This window comes from Apus apus, chromosome 4 (genome assembly GCF_020740795.1).
Source record: "Apus apus isolate bApuApu2 chromosome 4, bApuApu2.pri.cur, whole genome shotgun sequence".
NCBI classification, from domain to species: Eukaryota; Metazoa; Chordata; class Aves; order Apodiformes; family Apodidae; genus Apus; species Apus apus.
In genome coordinates this window covers 25,297,835-25,314,161 of record NC_067285.1, presented here as the reverse complement: position 1 = coordinate 25,314,161, position 16,327 = coordinate 25,297,835, and the positions used below count along the sequence as shown (strand labels likewise).

General features: G+C 41.0%; 1 protein-coding gene across 8 annotated transcripts in view; it reads right to left on the bottom strand.

Moving 5' to 3' along the window:
- The window catches only part of ZMIZ1 (zinc finger MIZ-type containing 1), a 345,681-nt gene that overhangs the window by 34,790 nt on the left and 294,564 nt on the right, over window positions 1-16,327 (bottom strand). For all 8 annotated transcript variants that reach the window (XM_051617531.1, XM_051617530.1, XM_051617534.1 and 5 more), the window contains 2 exons: window positions 3,431-3,545; window positions 1,113-1,330 (listed from right to left, as the gene is read on the bottom strand). In XM_051617531.1, coding sequence (XP_051473491.1) covers window positions 1,113-1,330; window positions 3,431-3,545 — 333 coding nt within the window. The remainder of the gene's footprint in view (window positions 1-1,112; window positions 1,331-3,430; window positions 3,546-16,327) is intronic.

Sequence of the window (16,327 nt, the reverse complement as noted above, 5' to 3'; positions counted from 1 at the left end):
TTCTGCGAAGCTGCACTGAAATCCTGAAAGTTAATTCACCGTTTCCCAACGGTGTACAGGCAGATTGAGCAGCAGCATGAACAGAGAGATTCCTCCACACAGCGCATCCAGCTGCCCCAGAGCTGAATTATGTCAAGTGTTCCAAACACCATAAAAGCATTTCTCCCTGAACCTTAGCAGAAAGGCCAGGAAAGTCAGCTCTCCTGGATCCCACACAAGGTATTTTGCAGTTCCTATCCAGCTCTCCTATTGATCATAAGATAAACTAAGCTAAACCATGCCTTTCCTACTCCAAGACATCAACTATCTTTATAAATACAGGCCAGTATACTGTATCCATTTTAGATTTCTTAAGACAAGGCTAAAGAAACTTTATGATCACTCAGTAGAGCAGTGGCAGAGATGAAAGGAGAGGTAAGTTCCATGAGTCCAGGCTTATACTGTTCACACTAGACTGACTATGCTAACAACCTTTTCAGCAGGCTTTGCAGAGGGACCATAAATAGTGGTTTCAGTTAAGTGCACTTACCACCCTTGTTTACAAAGCACGGACACAGAAAGTTAAAATGTTACAAAATACAGGTCCTCAGTTTTGGCTTACTTCACTAACCCAGTGTTTACTTCCATGAAATAAATACAAAGCTTGACCATCTCTCTTAACAAACATCTTCACCTCCAAATCTTCTCAAATTCCTGCTGTGGAGTAAGTCTTTTTGAGCAGAAATATCCCACTAATACTCAAGCTTATTCCTCCATACACACATAGAAATGACACCATTAATACCTTTCACATCCTGGCCTTATTAGATGTTAATCATTCTTAAGCCTGTGGTCTGTTTAACAATCTCTCTTAATTAAAACTTTATTTTGGGAGTTTATTAGATCTAATTGATTGACCTAAGCCATTTCAATTTACCGTGATGAATTTCATTGCAGTTTGGGTAGCTGATTTCCAAAGCTGTAAAAGCAGTACGTACTTCAGTTGACCAGCATAAAAGAGCTGCTCAGACTTCATGTAATTATAGTAAGGCCATGACATTTCTGCCAGGTCACTAAAACAAGCTTCATCAACTATTTACATCCATTTACCACCCCACAGGGGTAAATCTTACCTGCCACCAAAGCCTCCACTTCCAGGATAATTGGGTCTCCCATACATGCCCTGCTGTATGTATGGCTGAGTGGAGCCTGCCTTAGCTGAAAATTGTTGCTGCTGTCCAGCAAACTGAGGGGAATTGATTCCAGGGTTGCTGGTAGTCATCCCAGAAGCCATGGGATTTCCTGCTGGGTTCATAGGGTTGTTAGCATTTGCCATTGGATTTCCCAGCACCTGTGAGTAGATACATGACAATAAGGAGCCGTACCTTGAACTACATCAAGCAAATTAAGCTGATTTGCTGCAATCGATAAATTAAAATATAACCACCCTGTACTCTGAAGTCTAATGAGCATGTACCTTGTTCATGTCTGAGTGCACATTCCCAGTGATTTCTCCTTTTGCCATTTCCAAACAAGAGTTCCTGATCTTTAATTATCTTCCACAGCAGATTTTTAACTAGATGGAACCCAAACTAACACGCTTGTGAAAAAAGTTAAGATAAAAAACCTGCTAGGAACATGCTCTGTAGGTGAAAAATTCATCTGATTAAGAGAAAGTACATAGTTTTTTTAATGTAGGACTTCAAAAGCAGTTGCAAACCCCCAGTCCTGCAGGCACACTGCAAAGGGTACTACAAACCCAAACACTGTGAAGAATGCATTTCAGTGTCATCATCTGTTCTTGAATCTCACTCTCTCTAAAGTGTACAGAAGTCCATCAGGTTTTTTTATTGCTTCTTACCAGACAGACCTCTGTTTGGTTTTTAAAAGATGTAAGTATGGCTGTTCATGGATCACCTGCATGGAAATCTATTTCTTATTTGGGAAGAAATTTAGTGGTCATGATTTCTGCAGAAGACCAAATCATCAGCCCTGGCAATTTGTGGAAGAGAATTGGTGAGCCCAGCTCATTCCTTCCCCTCAGGGTACATGAAGACTTAGGGGAAACCTTGTCATTTTTTTCAATCGGCTCTGAACAGCTACAACCAAAGCACTTTTTTTTTCGTTTATTGCATATTCCTCTGAAGTATTATGAAGAGTTAGTAACATGACAGTGTTCTCACAAAAGAACAAAACACTGAGAGTTGATTTTTTTGTTTGTTTTGGTGGTGTGTTTTTTCCTTTTGTCTTTTTAAGTGAAAGATTTCCACAAGAAACTGTATTTCTTTTTTCTGACCTAAATGTTTTCAGACCTAAATGTTTACTCAGGTGTTTCTCTCCCAGATGGGATACTTTTTCCTTTAAGGTGCTACAAATAAATCAACAATAATAAATAATGTTATAGATTCTGTAACTGCCTCTTCTCTTTATTTTCTGAAGAAAGATTTTTCCACAACCAGGGCTTATGTAACTGCCATGTGACTATTTATAGAACTTGGCCCCTGAATAATTTCTTTTTCAAATGGCTCAATCCATAACAATCTTGTTTTTAATTTTCTGACCAAAACTAAAATAATTTTTTTAAAATCAACAGAAAATTTTGTATGGGAACTAATGTAATTTGATTTTAAAACGGTAGAAAAGACAAGTTAGACTTATGACTTAGCACTCATTAAAGATGGTAATAGGTTCAGAGCACTTCATCTATGGTGTAAGAAAAGGGTAGACTGTCTGACAGCTTGATTTGTGCCACACCCCCTGGAGAGCACAATATCACAAATAATTGGTGTCTCCTTCATTAAAGCTGCTTCTTTTTGCATAGCATAATTCAATATACTTTGCAGAAGAAAAAGAGAGTTAAGAGCAGAGAGAACCAGATGAAAATCCAGAAGTATGGCTCTCACCTGGAAGCCAGGAGCTCATGCTTTTGCTGCAATGCATATTGAAATATTTTTTCAAAGTAAGACAGTATTAACAGGAGAGACTGAAAAGAGCACAGCCTATAGCTGATAGCACCTGAATGTGGGGGATAGCACCTGAGCTAGATTTCAGAAGCCCATTGGTATGACACAACCCCAGGTAAAATGAACCACATCTATAATTTGGTAAATCTAGCTAGAATTTTTGTTTTTAATAAAACAACTCTTAAAATTCTATCTGAAATTTCCAAGTGGTTTGGGATTACCCCATAATCATGCTTTTAGTGTTGAAAATTTGGAGTGCAAAATACCCAAGCCTGACATTTGCATGCAGCTAGAGGAGTTAGTGACTCAAGCTCTCAGACACCTTCTTTCATATGCCACCAAAGAGGACATGACTGGAAAAAAAAATGCACAATGAACAACAAAGAGAATACAGACACTGTTATCGATCCCAAGGGGATTTTTCCAAAAAGCTTTTCATTTTGTAAACATTAGTGAAAACTTGTACCTAGCATAAAAACAAAGCTTACCTGGCTTTGAGAGGTGTTAGTCACACCCCATACTGTGGTGACCACTGATAAAGAGCCTGGAGGCTGATTGGTATTTTGCTGCCAGGGAACAGAATCATAAGGGAAAGACCCATCACTGCAAAAAAAAATGTTTAAGAGGGTGAGATTTTGGAAGTTTAAATAGTGGCAAGTTGCTGGTGGGGACAAAGGTGTTAACATGTGACAACGCATTAACTCTCCACTCCTTTCATTATTAGCCGAGTACTCTCAGAGGCATAAAGTTTCTTTAATAGCAACATGATTGTGTCAAAACCACACAAGCCTAATGAATTCCATAACTATCTTGAAGCCCAGGATTTTAGCCTGAAAGGTCTGTTACCAATGAAAGTAAAAATAAACTTGGGGCAGAATTTCAAACAAGGACACTAAGCCAGTTGTTCAGAAGCACTTACTGTTTGCAATCTATCTCAAGCTCTTCAACAATCCCTGTTTCAGCTGCCTCCTATCAATTCAATCAGATTTTGAGACCAGACTGCAGCTCCACTGTCTGCACTGGGTCCTCAAATGGCCAGAAAAGCCTTTAAAGGAAAAGCAGTTCAACATTATTTTGAAAAGTAAATTGAAATTCAGATAGTGTTCTCCCACACGATGGATAAGCTGCATGCCAAAAACAGTATTAGCTAATCAGCATTCTAGAAAATCAACTGCAGATATACAACACATCTTTCAGATAAATATGTGGATGAGAGGATTGGGTTTTTCCATTAGCTTTGTCCACAGATACAAGGAAACATTTCTTACAGTTCTCTTCCTACAAAAGCATTGGTGGTTTCAAAATGAACATAAGATAGGTGTGTATCTAGCATAATTAATGAAATATGTTAAATCCAGTGGAAGTAACTATTAATACCATAACTGAAATATATTCTACTTGAAATCTGCTCATTCTCACACTATTAACTTGAAAATTAGATTTCTATTTGCATATATGTACACACACGTGATATTTCCTCATCTAGATAGATACACCATTTAACAAACACACACGCTGCTCTTTTGTTTTCCAGTGACACTGAACGCCGTTCTATCAAGAACCATGTTTTTGCCTGGACTAGCAGCTGTCACTGGAATTCTGTACAGGGCTACCTTGCCTAAAGAACCCATATAGACACTTTATCCACATGCTTCAAAGCCACACAATTAACTCAAACAAGACATGGAGAGACAACCAACATGCCAAAGTTCTAAAAAGGGCTTTGTGGCAGACCAGGAAGCTGAGTCTCCCATATCCCCAGATAGTAGTCCAGGCTTGGACCAGTTCTCCTTCCTTTTGTGCTGTGAGCCAAAATCAAGGACTACCTATGCGTTCATTCTCTAGCCTCTTCATAACACCCAGTGTAAATAACTTAAGCATGGGAATTACATTGCAGAAAGAAGTGCACGCACATGTGATAAAAACTGCCTGTGATCCAAGTAACAAATAATCTAGTAACAGCAACTGCAACTGTGAAAGGTAAATTTAAACAGTGAATACAGTTTACAAACAACTAGGAAATTTCAAACATTCCATAATGCTGTGCCAGCACAACAGCACTGTATTAGAACAGAACTGTGAATTTGAACTGACCTATTTGTTTCAAAATACCCAAATTGAATTAAGCAATAAAATCACATACACACACAAAAGAATTAAATTAGGGAAAAGAATAATTTCCCTTAACAACAATTAGGGGAAATTAATGCAAACAAGTAATTCTCTATAAGATGTCTGACATGTTATGTTTATATTGACAGCATCCTTTCAAAAATTATGTGTGATTAGGGGCATATTTAACACCTTGAAAACAGTGAGTCCTCCTAGCCTGTTTTTCTTTAAAATATTTTATCTGAGAAGGCTGAAAATCTTACCCCTCTCATTCAGAGGCTCAGACAATGGCTTCAGTGACTAATACTTGCATGTGATGCAATGCTTTAGCAAGTCCCCTCCACAAGCCTACAGACAACAAATTATGACTAACCCACAATTTGTGACTGCTATGAAGCCTTCCTCTTTTTTCCTCTGAACAATGACTTCTATTTACTTTCTTCTCTGACTGTTTCTGATGATGTCTGCCCTGTGATTTGTTTGGATATTTATGGCACATATGAGTATTTGTATAGTTCAATGACTACAAAGATGTTCCCTCTGTGACTTAAGAAGTGAAAGGACTCACTGCAGCCATTCCTCTCTATTCCCCATTGATGTGCTGTGACAAAGAGTTTGCAAGGGTATGAGTAAATAAGAAGGGTAATGACAGGCAGGAATCAAACCACAGGGCTACTGAAGGCTCTTCTAATGCAAATATGCCATATGGTTTGTATACATACTCAAACTTTGAGATAGCAATGCCTTAGCCTGCTACTGCTAAGTTACAACTTTCTTCACTTGCTCTGTCTCCAAAGCATGCTCCTCTTATCCATTCCTCTCCTTTACAGTACAGACAAGAGACTTCATACAGCATTCATCCCTACTTTCCAGGGGTATAGTCAGAGCATGCTTAGTGGAAGGCTGCATTGGGTTCTCAAAGACTACACAATCACTTCATCAAATTACAAAGAAGATTAAGTAACTCAAATTTTACTGTATTACATTTAAAATGGGTGCACCTCAAGAAACCATATTGTTGACATATGATGAAAGCCTTCAGCACTGAACCCAGCATATCACATGAAAGCCACAAAAAAAGGCCAGGTATAGATTTGTTGAGAAATATGAATTATGTACATTGAATCACATGATAATCACATTATTCAACAAAGGACTTAGCTTTAAATCACAGACATTAATATCAGAAATTATGGCAACACTGAAATAGTAATAGTTGTGCCTTGCAGAACATCAATTTACACACCTTAACGTACACTTACTGCACTAGACCTTACTTCCCTCTAACCTCACTTTAGCTACTCCAATGAAAATACATGACATCTTTGTGGTTTCCATTCCCCAGCACGATACTATGGCTTGTCACCAATCACACGCATGTCTCAGTATGACTTCTACCATCCTGGATCCAGTACCCGTCCTAACTTATCGCATGAAGGCTTCTTGGTTTCAAGTGGTAGTATATGCCGAAACATGTGTCCCTCTACTAAAGAATTACTTGTCCCTCCACTTCACTCTTTCAACTTGCATTTCTGTCCTCAGACAACCCAAAGGAATAATGCTGCCATCAAAGGAAAATCCGTGTAAGTACTGTAATGAAACGTGACCAATCCAATTCTCATTTGCAGAAGAGCAGTGGCTTTCTACTGTTATTATAGAGAGCTGTGAATTATCCTGATATCCCTTTCTTTAAACTTGAAAATGGCTGCCAATAGGGAAAAGAGCTTCAACCTCTCCAGCCACAGCGAAATGCTGCCCATGACATTGCTCCTCTTGAATGGTACAAGGGTAATTAAGTCTCTCACTACACCCTGGAGGGCCATGAGTCAGTTTGGGCTCAGCTGGAGTCCACTAAAAAGAGTATTGACTAAATTTATAATAGTGTTAATGAACCTATACATACTACTGGTCAGCATTAAAAGCCAAACAACAGAGAAAGCCACAGAACAAAGAGGAAGAGATGGAGGGAAATTACTTCTCAAACTATGATGTAGTGAAACTTCAATCAAGGAACAAGGAGGAAGCAATCTTAGCTGCTGGCAAATGTACTGAAACCACCATAATACAACACTTGTGTCAGAGAGGTACATCGGTACTTAGGTCTAAACGGCTTTTCTTAATCCCAGTACTAGCAATACAGAACCAGGCAGATAGACAGACTCTTTAATAGTTACAGACTGTGTCAGACACAGATTGTTAGTTAATTTTAATAAAAGTTCCTTAATTAAAAGTGGGTAAAGTAATACTAGTGAATTACTGTAATTTATACATGATTTGTGGCATTATTTGAAAATGCTGTATTTGAAGTATGTTTATGTTGTCATTAAAGCAATTGTATGTACATCTGATACTCTGTTTACATGTCTTCATTGATTGAGGAAGGAGAGATTCAGATCATTTAGTGAAGTATGCATCCCTGGAGCTTTGGTATTTTACATGTGGAGGAGGGTAAAAACTGGAATTGTACGTTCCTGGTGATTTTCCATATTGCTTGTTGAGAAGGCCAGGTGTCTAAAACACTACCTTTATAAAGCATCTATCTCCAGTTTAAACACTGAAAATCTATCAACTACTGCAGAAATGAACCGTGTCAGCTTTCTCAAAATTCCTTTTCATTCCAAGCACTGGCATTGAGTTTCCCACAATTGGGCTTTCAGAAGCCAGCTTCTGCTGCTCACCTTCAAGCCAGTTGTTTGTTTTGTTGTTTTTTTTTCCAGGGTTTTTAATGCTTCTGAAGCACAGTCATCTCACCTGACTGGTAGCTGATGCACACAGAGTCCACACAGTCCTTTAAATCTACTATCATAACTTCTTCAGCTGATGCCAAAATGAGCAGGTAATTGCCAGCGTAACACTGACTCTCATTTCTCCCCTATTTTCTTTTGTCACCCATGGACACCTAGAGAGGAAAGTATCTGACAAGGCATGAAGTCAGAGATCCACCCAGTCCAAACCCTCCTTTGCAGTTACACATGGCCAAAAATTTGAACACTCCAAAGACAGCCCAAAACCAGTGCTCCATATCTTTCTTTGCTTTCTGCCACCTCGTTGTGTCTGCATCTTGCTCTGCCTCTGGGCACACGTGTGCTTAGGGTGCCCAGCACCCCTTGGCTGTATTCTTGGTCAGAGCCTCTAGGTGACACTACTTTAATACAAACTAAAACATAAAAATTTCCAAACAAGGCTCCTTGTTCCTACCTCACCCCTCTTTTTCCCCTAAAGCCTCTTCTGTCTGCAGTGGAAAAATATCACAAATCCCACAATCTGAACAGGAAATAAAGCCTTGGGTTACTGTGGCACCACTACATGCATTCTATCCCCATATTTCCTCACAAGTTAGGCAGCTCAGCTTCTTTCATTCAGGTTTAGTTTTTGTTTTACATGGGTTTCTCAAATCAACACCACTCATGTAGCTTTAATTATTAATATGGATTCAGTTAGCAATCCTTCTTGATTATGGCAACACCATAAACTTACTTTAAACATACTGTTTTTTAAGAAAAATATTCTTTTGCATGGTGCAGTGCAAATACTACATTTGAGCCACCTTTTTGCTGTGTTCATGTTATGAAACAGGCATAAATTTCATGACATTTTTATAGTTTTTGTATCAGTATAAACAAAACCTTATAACTTCTTTAAAAATAAAATCACAAGAACAGACGGAATACTATTAGCAGTTTCCTGCAGCATTAAAATACTCCAGGAAGGGCTTCAGCTAATTTTTTCCCAATTTGATAAGCTAGGAATCCCTAACAATCTATCAACAAATAATAGATCAAATGGATTTATTTTTTTTTTTTTTAATTTTTGGTGAAACTTCCTCTGAAAATACCATTTGCCTTGACTACTAATTTGAAGAGAACAAACAGCGTGACACCTGAAAGCCAACATTTTTTTCCACTTACTGGCAATCAAAACCATGTCAGATCTGCTTTCATTTTCCTCCTTAAAATCCTGGATATTTAGAAGGAAAGAGCTGACTTCTCATTTTTCATTGAGATTTTTTTCCAGGGGAACAAAACCAATGCCTAACCAGGTGAGATATGTGCACCATCATCACATGGCTAAAGTGCTTGGCCAAAGTGTTTCAACTTAAAACACTTTAACATTAGTTTTTTAGTCTAGTTAACTGATACTAAAACACATTAGTATTAAAAAATTTTTGTAACACAAAATTTAACCAAGTCATCCCTTGGCATTTTGTACTGCGTTGTTTATAGGACTGGAGCAACCACTCTGCACTATCTGGTCTCTGTTCATATGGAAGAATATGGCAGAGCAAGGAGACACCCATACAGAAAGGACAATAAGACCATTAACAGTCAGCAAGGAAATATGAAGACATACTGCAAAGAAAACAAAGAATAACTAACTCTGTACACCACACACTGACATAAACTAAAAGCCAGTGTTGTATACAGATATCGTAAGGTGTTCACATTACAAATGAGGAAAAAAAGAGGGTGGTGAAATAAGTTTGTATACTAATACTAGCTTTGGATGCCTAGCAGTAATCTGCTTTTGACTGATGCTGCCTAAGTGATGCATGCCTTCCTCAAATACTCTTCTATTTAGTATTATTATTTGAAGAAGTTTAAATTGTATTAGCATAAATTAAGACTTCATCATGTATTCACTAAACGAACACATAAGACTGAATCCCATGACTACAAACATTCAGATCCCAGATAAAATACACAGCTCCAAAAATTATCCCTCCACAATTTCTCTTGTTTCCTTCCAATCCTTCCAGCTAAATGAATGTGTTCTCTAACCCTTTGGAAAGCTTTGCTTCTTCCAACTTCAAATGCATGGAGGGTCCATACCTAGTGCTTCCCTATCAAGAAAGAATTAGCTCAAGTGTTGTTTCAGGACTGGATGTTGCCTGTACTGGGCTATGAGCAACATAAACTGCAGAGGAATACTAAAAACACCTAGAGTATCTGTAAAAAGAAGGAAGGCTGTTTTCTGGCAAATCATTTGGAAACACAGAGCTCATTCTAAGTGAACAGCGGCAGGGGAAGCTGTCAAAAGGTGAAAGCAGCAAGCCATTTATCAGTTTGGTGGTTTGGATGGCACCTGCAGCTAGCAGATGGCTATCACCCTGTGCCTCTGCTCTTTTCAACATCAACACACACATTTAAAATAACCATTCATGCAGCCATACACATGTGCACAATACAGCCACTCGCATGGAGACAGAGACAGCAAAATCGACCCAGCAGTTCAGCAAGTGATACAAAGTACCTCTGGAGGTTGAATGCCTTTAACTTCTTTTATTTATAGTCCTGACAAGGCCTGTGAGGCCTGGATGACTTATGACTGCACGAGGTGGCAACGCTGCCTTCCATTTCACATAGGGTTGCTACAGGTCAGGCTGTAACATGCTTGCTACTGCTTCCTGGCGCCTTACCCTACACAGACTCTCACCAGTCAGAGAGCTGTGCCTGCAAAGTACCACGCTGCTCAGCAAGTTAGTGCATCTTAATCTAACCCCTGAAACCACAAAAATGCATCAGGCCAAATAAATATACTAATTCAGAAGTTTCTGAAGCTGCGAACACCTGCACCCCCCTGCATACACACACAGTCCTGCTACGTTATAGATTTCATATATGGACATGCACACGTGTGTGCACACGCATGCAACGATACAGACAAAATACAACTTATTTCTGTCCATACGGAAAAAACGATCGCAGTTACACAGGTGAGGAACAAAAAAGGTGCGGAGTCCTCCTCTTGTCTCAGAAGCAGCAGGAGGGGTTACCATCGTTTGACATTATGGGACTACAGCATCCATCCGATCAAAGGAAAAAAGATTAAAGCATCACACCCAGCTCCATTGTCACACAAGTAGACCATGCAACGCGTTACTACAGCCCAGATTACAGATACAAAATCCACACCGGTAACAGCCCTGCTATTCACATGCCACCTGTTACCTTTTTCAAAATGCTGAAATTATCTTATGATCAGCTTAACAAATGCAGTTTAATCTTTATTGCATCTCACAGCACAGACCTGCTTCATCCTTGTCTTATTTATCTCACGTGTGTCGGAATGCAACCCCGAGCCCTCAGTCCCCCCCTGCCACCAGGCATTTATTCTGCTCTGCTTTATCAATATACCTGGGTTTCCATATCCGACTGCTCCTTTACAATAAAAAACACACCCACCCAGTATTCTACCATTGCCTGTTGCCTTGGTAATCCAAATGCCTGGGTACTCGCTGATTATCGGCGAATGAGACTCGCATTGTTCACACCGCAGCGCGTCTGCTATGTTAATGTGAGATAATGGCAGCCAGAAGACTCCTTTTGTTCCCAGCTTTGCTGTTTATTCATAGTGCCTGGAGGTCAGCGACTGCTACAACAACCGGGGAAGGAACCGCTGAAAGCGTGAGCAGATTCCACTTCTGCTTTTGCCTCTGAGACAGGGGGAAACACGAGCAGCCCCGCACAGCGAGAAGGGCACCGGGAGCTCTGCAGTCTGACTCACGCAAGGTGTAGAGGGCGGCTAGGAGGAAGATTTGATGGACTTGCACTTCCGAGATTTTAGATGAAGCTGATTTACGCTCCCCGACAACAGAAAAAACCGCTTTCTTCCAGAGGCGCGGCGGGGAGGGAGAGAAAGGGAGGGGAGGGGGGCAGCACAGCACCACCGCAACTTACTGGAAGCGAGCCGGGCTGGGGGCTCCGGCGCTCACCGCGGAGCAGGGGCGAGCCCCGCCGAGCCGCCGGCCAGCAGCCTGCCGCGGGCAGCGCCCGGCACGGGGAGGCAGCGCCCGGCACGGGGAGGCAGCGCCCGGCACGGGGAGGCAGCGCCCGGCACGGGGAGGCAGCGCCCGGCACGGGGAGGCAGCGCCCGGCACGGGGAGGCAGCGCCCGGCACGGGGAGGCAGCGCCCGGCACGGGGAGGCAGCGCCCGGCACGGGGAGGCAGCGCCCGGCACGGGGAGGCAGCGCCCGGCACGGGGAGGCAGCGGCTCCCGCAGCGCCGGAGGCGCGAAGGGGCTGATAAGCAGCAGGACGGGACGGGACGGGGCGGGAGCTGCCGAGCAGCAGCCGCCGAGCAGCCCCTCACCCTGCGGCGGCGACCGGAGCGGCCCGGGCGGGGACGTCGGAGGCCGGGCTGGGCTGGGCACGGGGAGCCCGGGCGGGGCAGGGGCCCCTGCCAAACGGCTTGACAGGGGAGGGACGGCAGCGCTTCGTTGCCCAGAGAGCGCAGTTCTGAGCCGCCTCTCCCCGAGCCGCCTCCGACACTCTGCCTGTCAAAGTTGTTTGGAAATGCTGCTGCTGACACAGTGACACGGGCAAACAAACCATCACGTCGTGTCTCCCCTGACATGGTAAGTGGGATCAGAGAGCATAAACAGACTGTGGTACCTTCCCTGTATTCTCAGTTGTGCTGGAGATGAGGACATTCAAGAAGATGCCCCGGCTGGTGTGCTATTCCTCCTTCCTAGAACAGCCCTTCCACGGGAAGAAACCACCGATTCCTGCTAAAGGCACTGTCAGTATACAGTTAATGTCACCGACCCATCTGCACAGGTTGTTGATGTGCTCTGTCTACTGAGCAGGCTTTGTTGTCATCTCCGGCGAAAACCAGCCAGGGATTTTTTTGGCAAGAATTCCTAACCCATTTATTTTCGGGGAACCATTAGAAAAGCTCTCTATCACCACCAATAGTAATAATATTTCCTTTTCGTCCCATTGCAATACTAAAGACAATTGAGAATCCAAGCGTATAGGAACAGCATGAATAAAAGAAATAATAATTACAAAAACGTGTACTCGGAATTAGCTCCTTTCGTAATCTATTTACAGGGAAATCCTGCGGAGGGTCAAATTTTCATCTAAGTGGATACAGATACACGTACAGAAAAGCCATCAAGAAAAAGATCATGCTTTAGACAAACAGGAACACATCAACTCAGATGTGTTCCTGTTACCAAAACACCCAAAAAGACATTTTAAAAATGACAAGCTATTTACCATCATTTATGCCAGTAGTTTTTTTTCACTCCACTGAAAACTGAAAACGTTGCCAGACTGTAAAGCTCTCTCCCTGCTTAGAAGCCATGTCACCTCCTGGCAGGCAGGATGCTACCGCGTGGGTACCCAGCGAACAGCCGCTCACACAGAGCCCACAGGGCTGTCCCTCCCTCCCAAGCCCTGCTGTGCCTGGCAAAGACTGCTGCACGTCATTCATGGACCTGACACGAGTGGCAGTGGCTGAAAAGCAATCTGGACTTTGTTCAGATGTTCCCTATCCAGAGGTACTCAATCCAGCTAAAAGACTCTGGATGATTTTCATGAGTTTTGCATCAATGAGCTGGGCCAAGTATAGCTGCAGTGTCACCTCACAGTTATCATGCTGACAGACAAAATTGGTAAAAACCAGGAGTGTTGCCACAGCTGAATGACTTCTATCTCCAGTGCCATGTATTGGCTCCATTGAGAATGAGTGACAGGGGGAACCCTCCCAGCACTGAACAGAAAAATCACCTAGATTCAGCACAAATCATCTGCTTTTGAGAGCACCCCTCATGTAAAGAACATGATACTATTGTGACCATCACTAAACAGTCATTTGCAATCAATTAAACATTTTCAGGAACCGGATGTTTAATATGGCCCAAACACTAGAAAGACAGCTGCCTTTTCAAAGGTGTTAGTTATCATATTTTAAAATCCAGCGTAGACAGGGCAAAGCCTGGGATGGTCAGGTTTTGCTTCAGCCAGCAGATATACCTTAAACAGTACTTGCCTGGTCTTTATTAGGATTTTTTAAAATAACAGCTAACATTTTTTTTAATTAAAAAAAAATAATCACAAAGCAAAACCCCTCAAATTTTTATTTAGCACATACAATGCTTAAATGAAAAAATGCAGACTACCTAACACATATACGTACTTACCAGAAAAAAAATCACAAAGGTATAGCAGTTGTGTTGCTACATAGTATTGCAATAGCCCTCACTTTGACTACGACACACAGAAGTCCTATTTTCACATCTGTACCAGATGCTGTACACAAAACACAATTATCCATAGTGTATCAAGAATACATATGAAAAGAAGTTAAGCTGTACATTACTGATTTCAGAGAGCATCTCCCAATCTCTCCTGTTACCACAAGAACTGACGACAAACTTTTCTCATCTAAAATGCAATGCAGATTTTTCACGTGAAAATATTACAGGTTTCATTATTAACAGCTAATGGTTACACATTATCAGTTTTCAACTACAGAATAACAATACATTTGTTTTTAGCTTCAACATTCTTTCAAGGCTTTCTCCTACCTCCTATTAAGTGTATGCACTAAAACTAGTATTCGGTGTTTCACCTGGAGGACAAGATGGGCACACAAGTCTTGGGACAGTACTTCTGGGCAATTAGTTTTGCCTTTTCAATGCTTAGAGCATTGGGCCTTACTTAATAGTGTTCTGAACAAATCTTAAGGGTTTTTGTTGTTTGGTTTTCTCTTTAAGAAATGGCACTTATGCACCAATATTTCTGGATTCTGAACTTCTCCCTTATTTTCTCCTGATGGTGGATTTTAACATTTCTTGACAGAAAGGAAGACAGAAGAAAAACAGAAGCTGCTCTTGCAGAATCAGGAATAATACAGGTTACTTTAATGGGCATATTCTCTTATATTAGGATTTACCATCTGTTCAGTCCCTAATTATGTTAATTTCACAACTTCACAAACAGAAAGATGAAAAGGCTTTCAAACAATGTTATCTTTCACCTGAAGAGTTTTGAATTTTTTTGCAAAGGTTGTTCCTGTATGATACAGTCACATGCAGCAGTGTGTGTGATACTCCACTTCAGACTGATATATAGTATATACACAGCATGTTCATTTTCATAAAAGTGTGTTTGTGCTGGACTTGACTTTTCACCTTAACCATTTCTCTTATCCAGACATTTTTAAAGTGGCTATCGCTGTTGGTCAAAATCACCTATGATAGCAAAATTGAAATGGCAGCAACAGGAGTCTGCAGTCCAACCAACTGCCCTACACTAGGAAGTAGGTATTTAGCTGAATTTTTGTTCCAGATACAACACACTATCATTCTTTTACTGAAAAACCAAATTTAGAAAGAAATGAGCACAATACAGTCCCTACTCTGAAAGTATTTGTTGCATGTGTGCACATCTTTGTATGGCTCATATTCTGCTCTCTGTAAGTACATTTGACCAAAAGCATTGCTATCAAAGCCCTCTTTGATCTGCCCACTTCAGTTTTCTCCCACAACTAAATCAACCATTCAAAAAATACAGGTTGTCCCTAAAAACAGGTCAGACCTGAATTCTCTCCAGTATATGTGCCCACAGTTTCTTAAATATGAATTAGTCGATTTAGATTCTTGTGATATATTCTTGAGTCAGAATTTATTTTAAATAGCCAAGCCCTGTTTCAAATTTGAGACTAAGCCGCTATGCTTCTGTAGTGCCAGGTACATTGGGATTCTAGTACCTGAGGAGAGTTCTGGGTAATTTTGTTGCTAGTAAAAGCAACAGCAGAAAAAGCTCTGTGTGTAGTACCCAAGATAGCCTGATGACAGGAAGAGAGTTGCTTGTTTTGTTGTGTTTTTTTGACTAGTGATAGTCAGCAACTGACATAAATCCTATATTCCCTCTGTTAAGATATGTAAGGTTCTAGAATACGCTCTTGGCTATTCAAATTTATTACCTCATTCTTCTACAAAACATGAGGTAGCTGGCTACATCAATTTCTTGTAGAAAATGCAAAGGATACTTTTTTTTGGTTTGAATTCACACAAAAACCTCGTGAATTACAGATAAGATACTATGAACTTTACTACTAAGCTTTTGACCCAACTGTAATCTAATGCAAATACAAATTTTGCTCCATCAACAGCTTTATCACTGGGATTGTACGTAATGGCTTTCCATCTTTTGTTTAATTCAAACAGAAAACTCAATTCTTCTTTACCTCATACTTTGCTACTGTCTTACAGAATGATTATAAAACATCCATTAAAATAAACAGTTCCAGTAGAAAAAAGAAGTTGGAAAGCAACAAGATGTCCCATCCTAATGTACAACCTGCGAGATTTTGAACAGTCATAGTTACGGCTAAATCACAGATGAGACAACAGCACACACTGAAGTAGCAATGCAGGTATTCCACAACCCTAAGTGGCTGCTGCAGCTATTATAGATAAAAAGTTATACCACAGAAATTATGCTCCTACAGGGGCATCTCATAGGTAAACAGCAGTAATTTGAA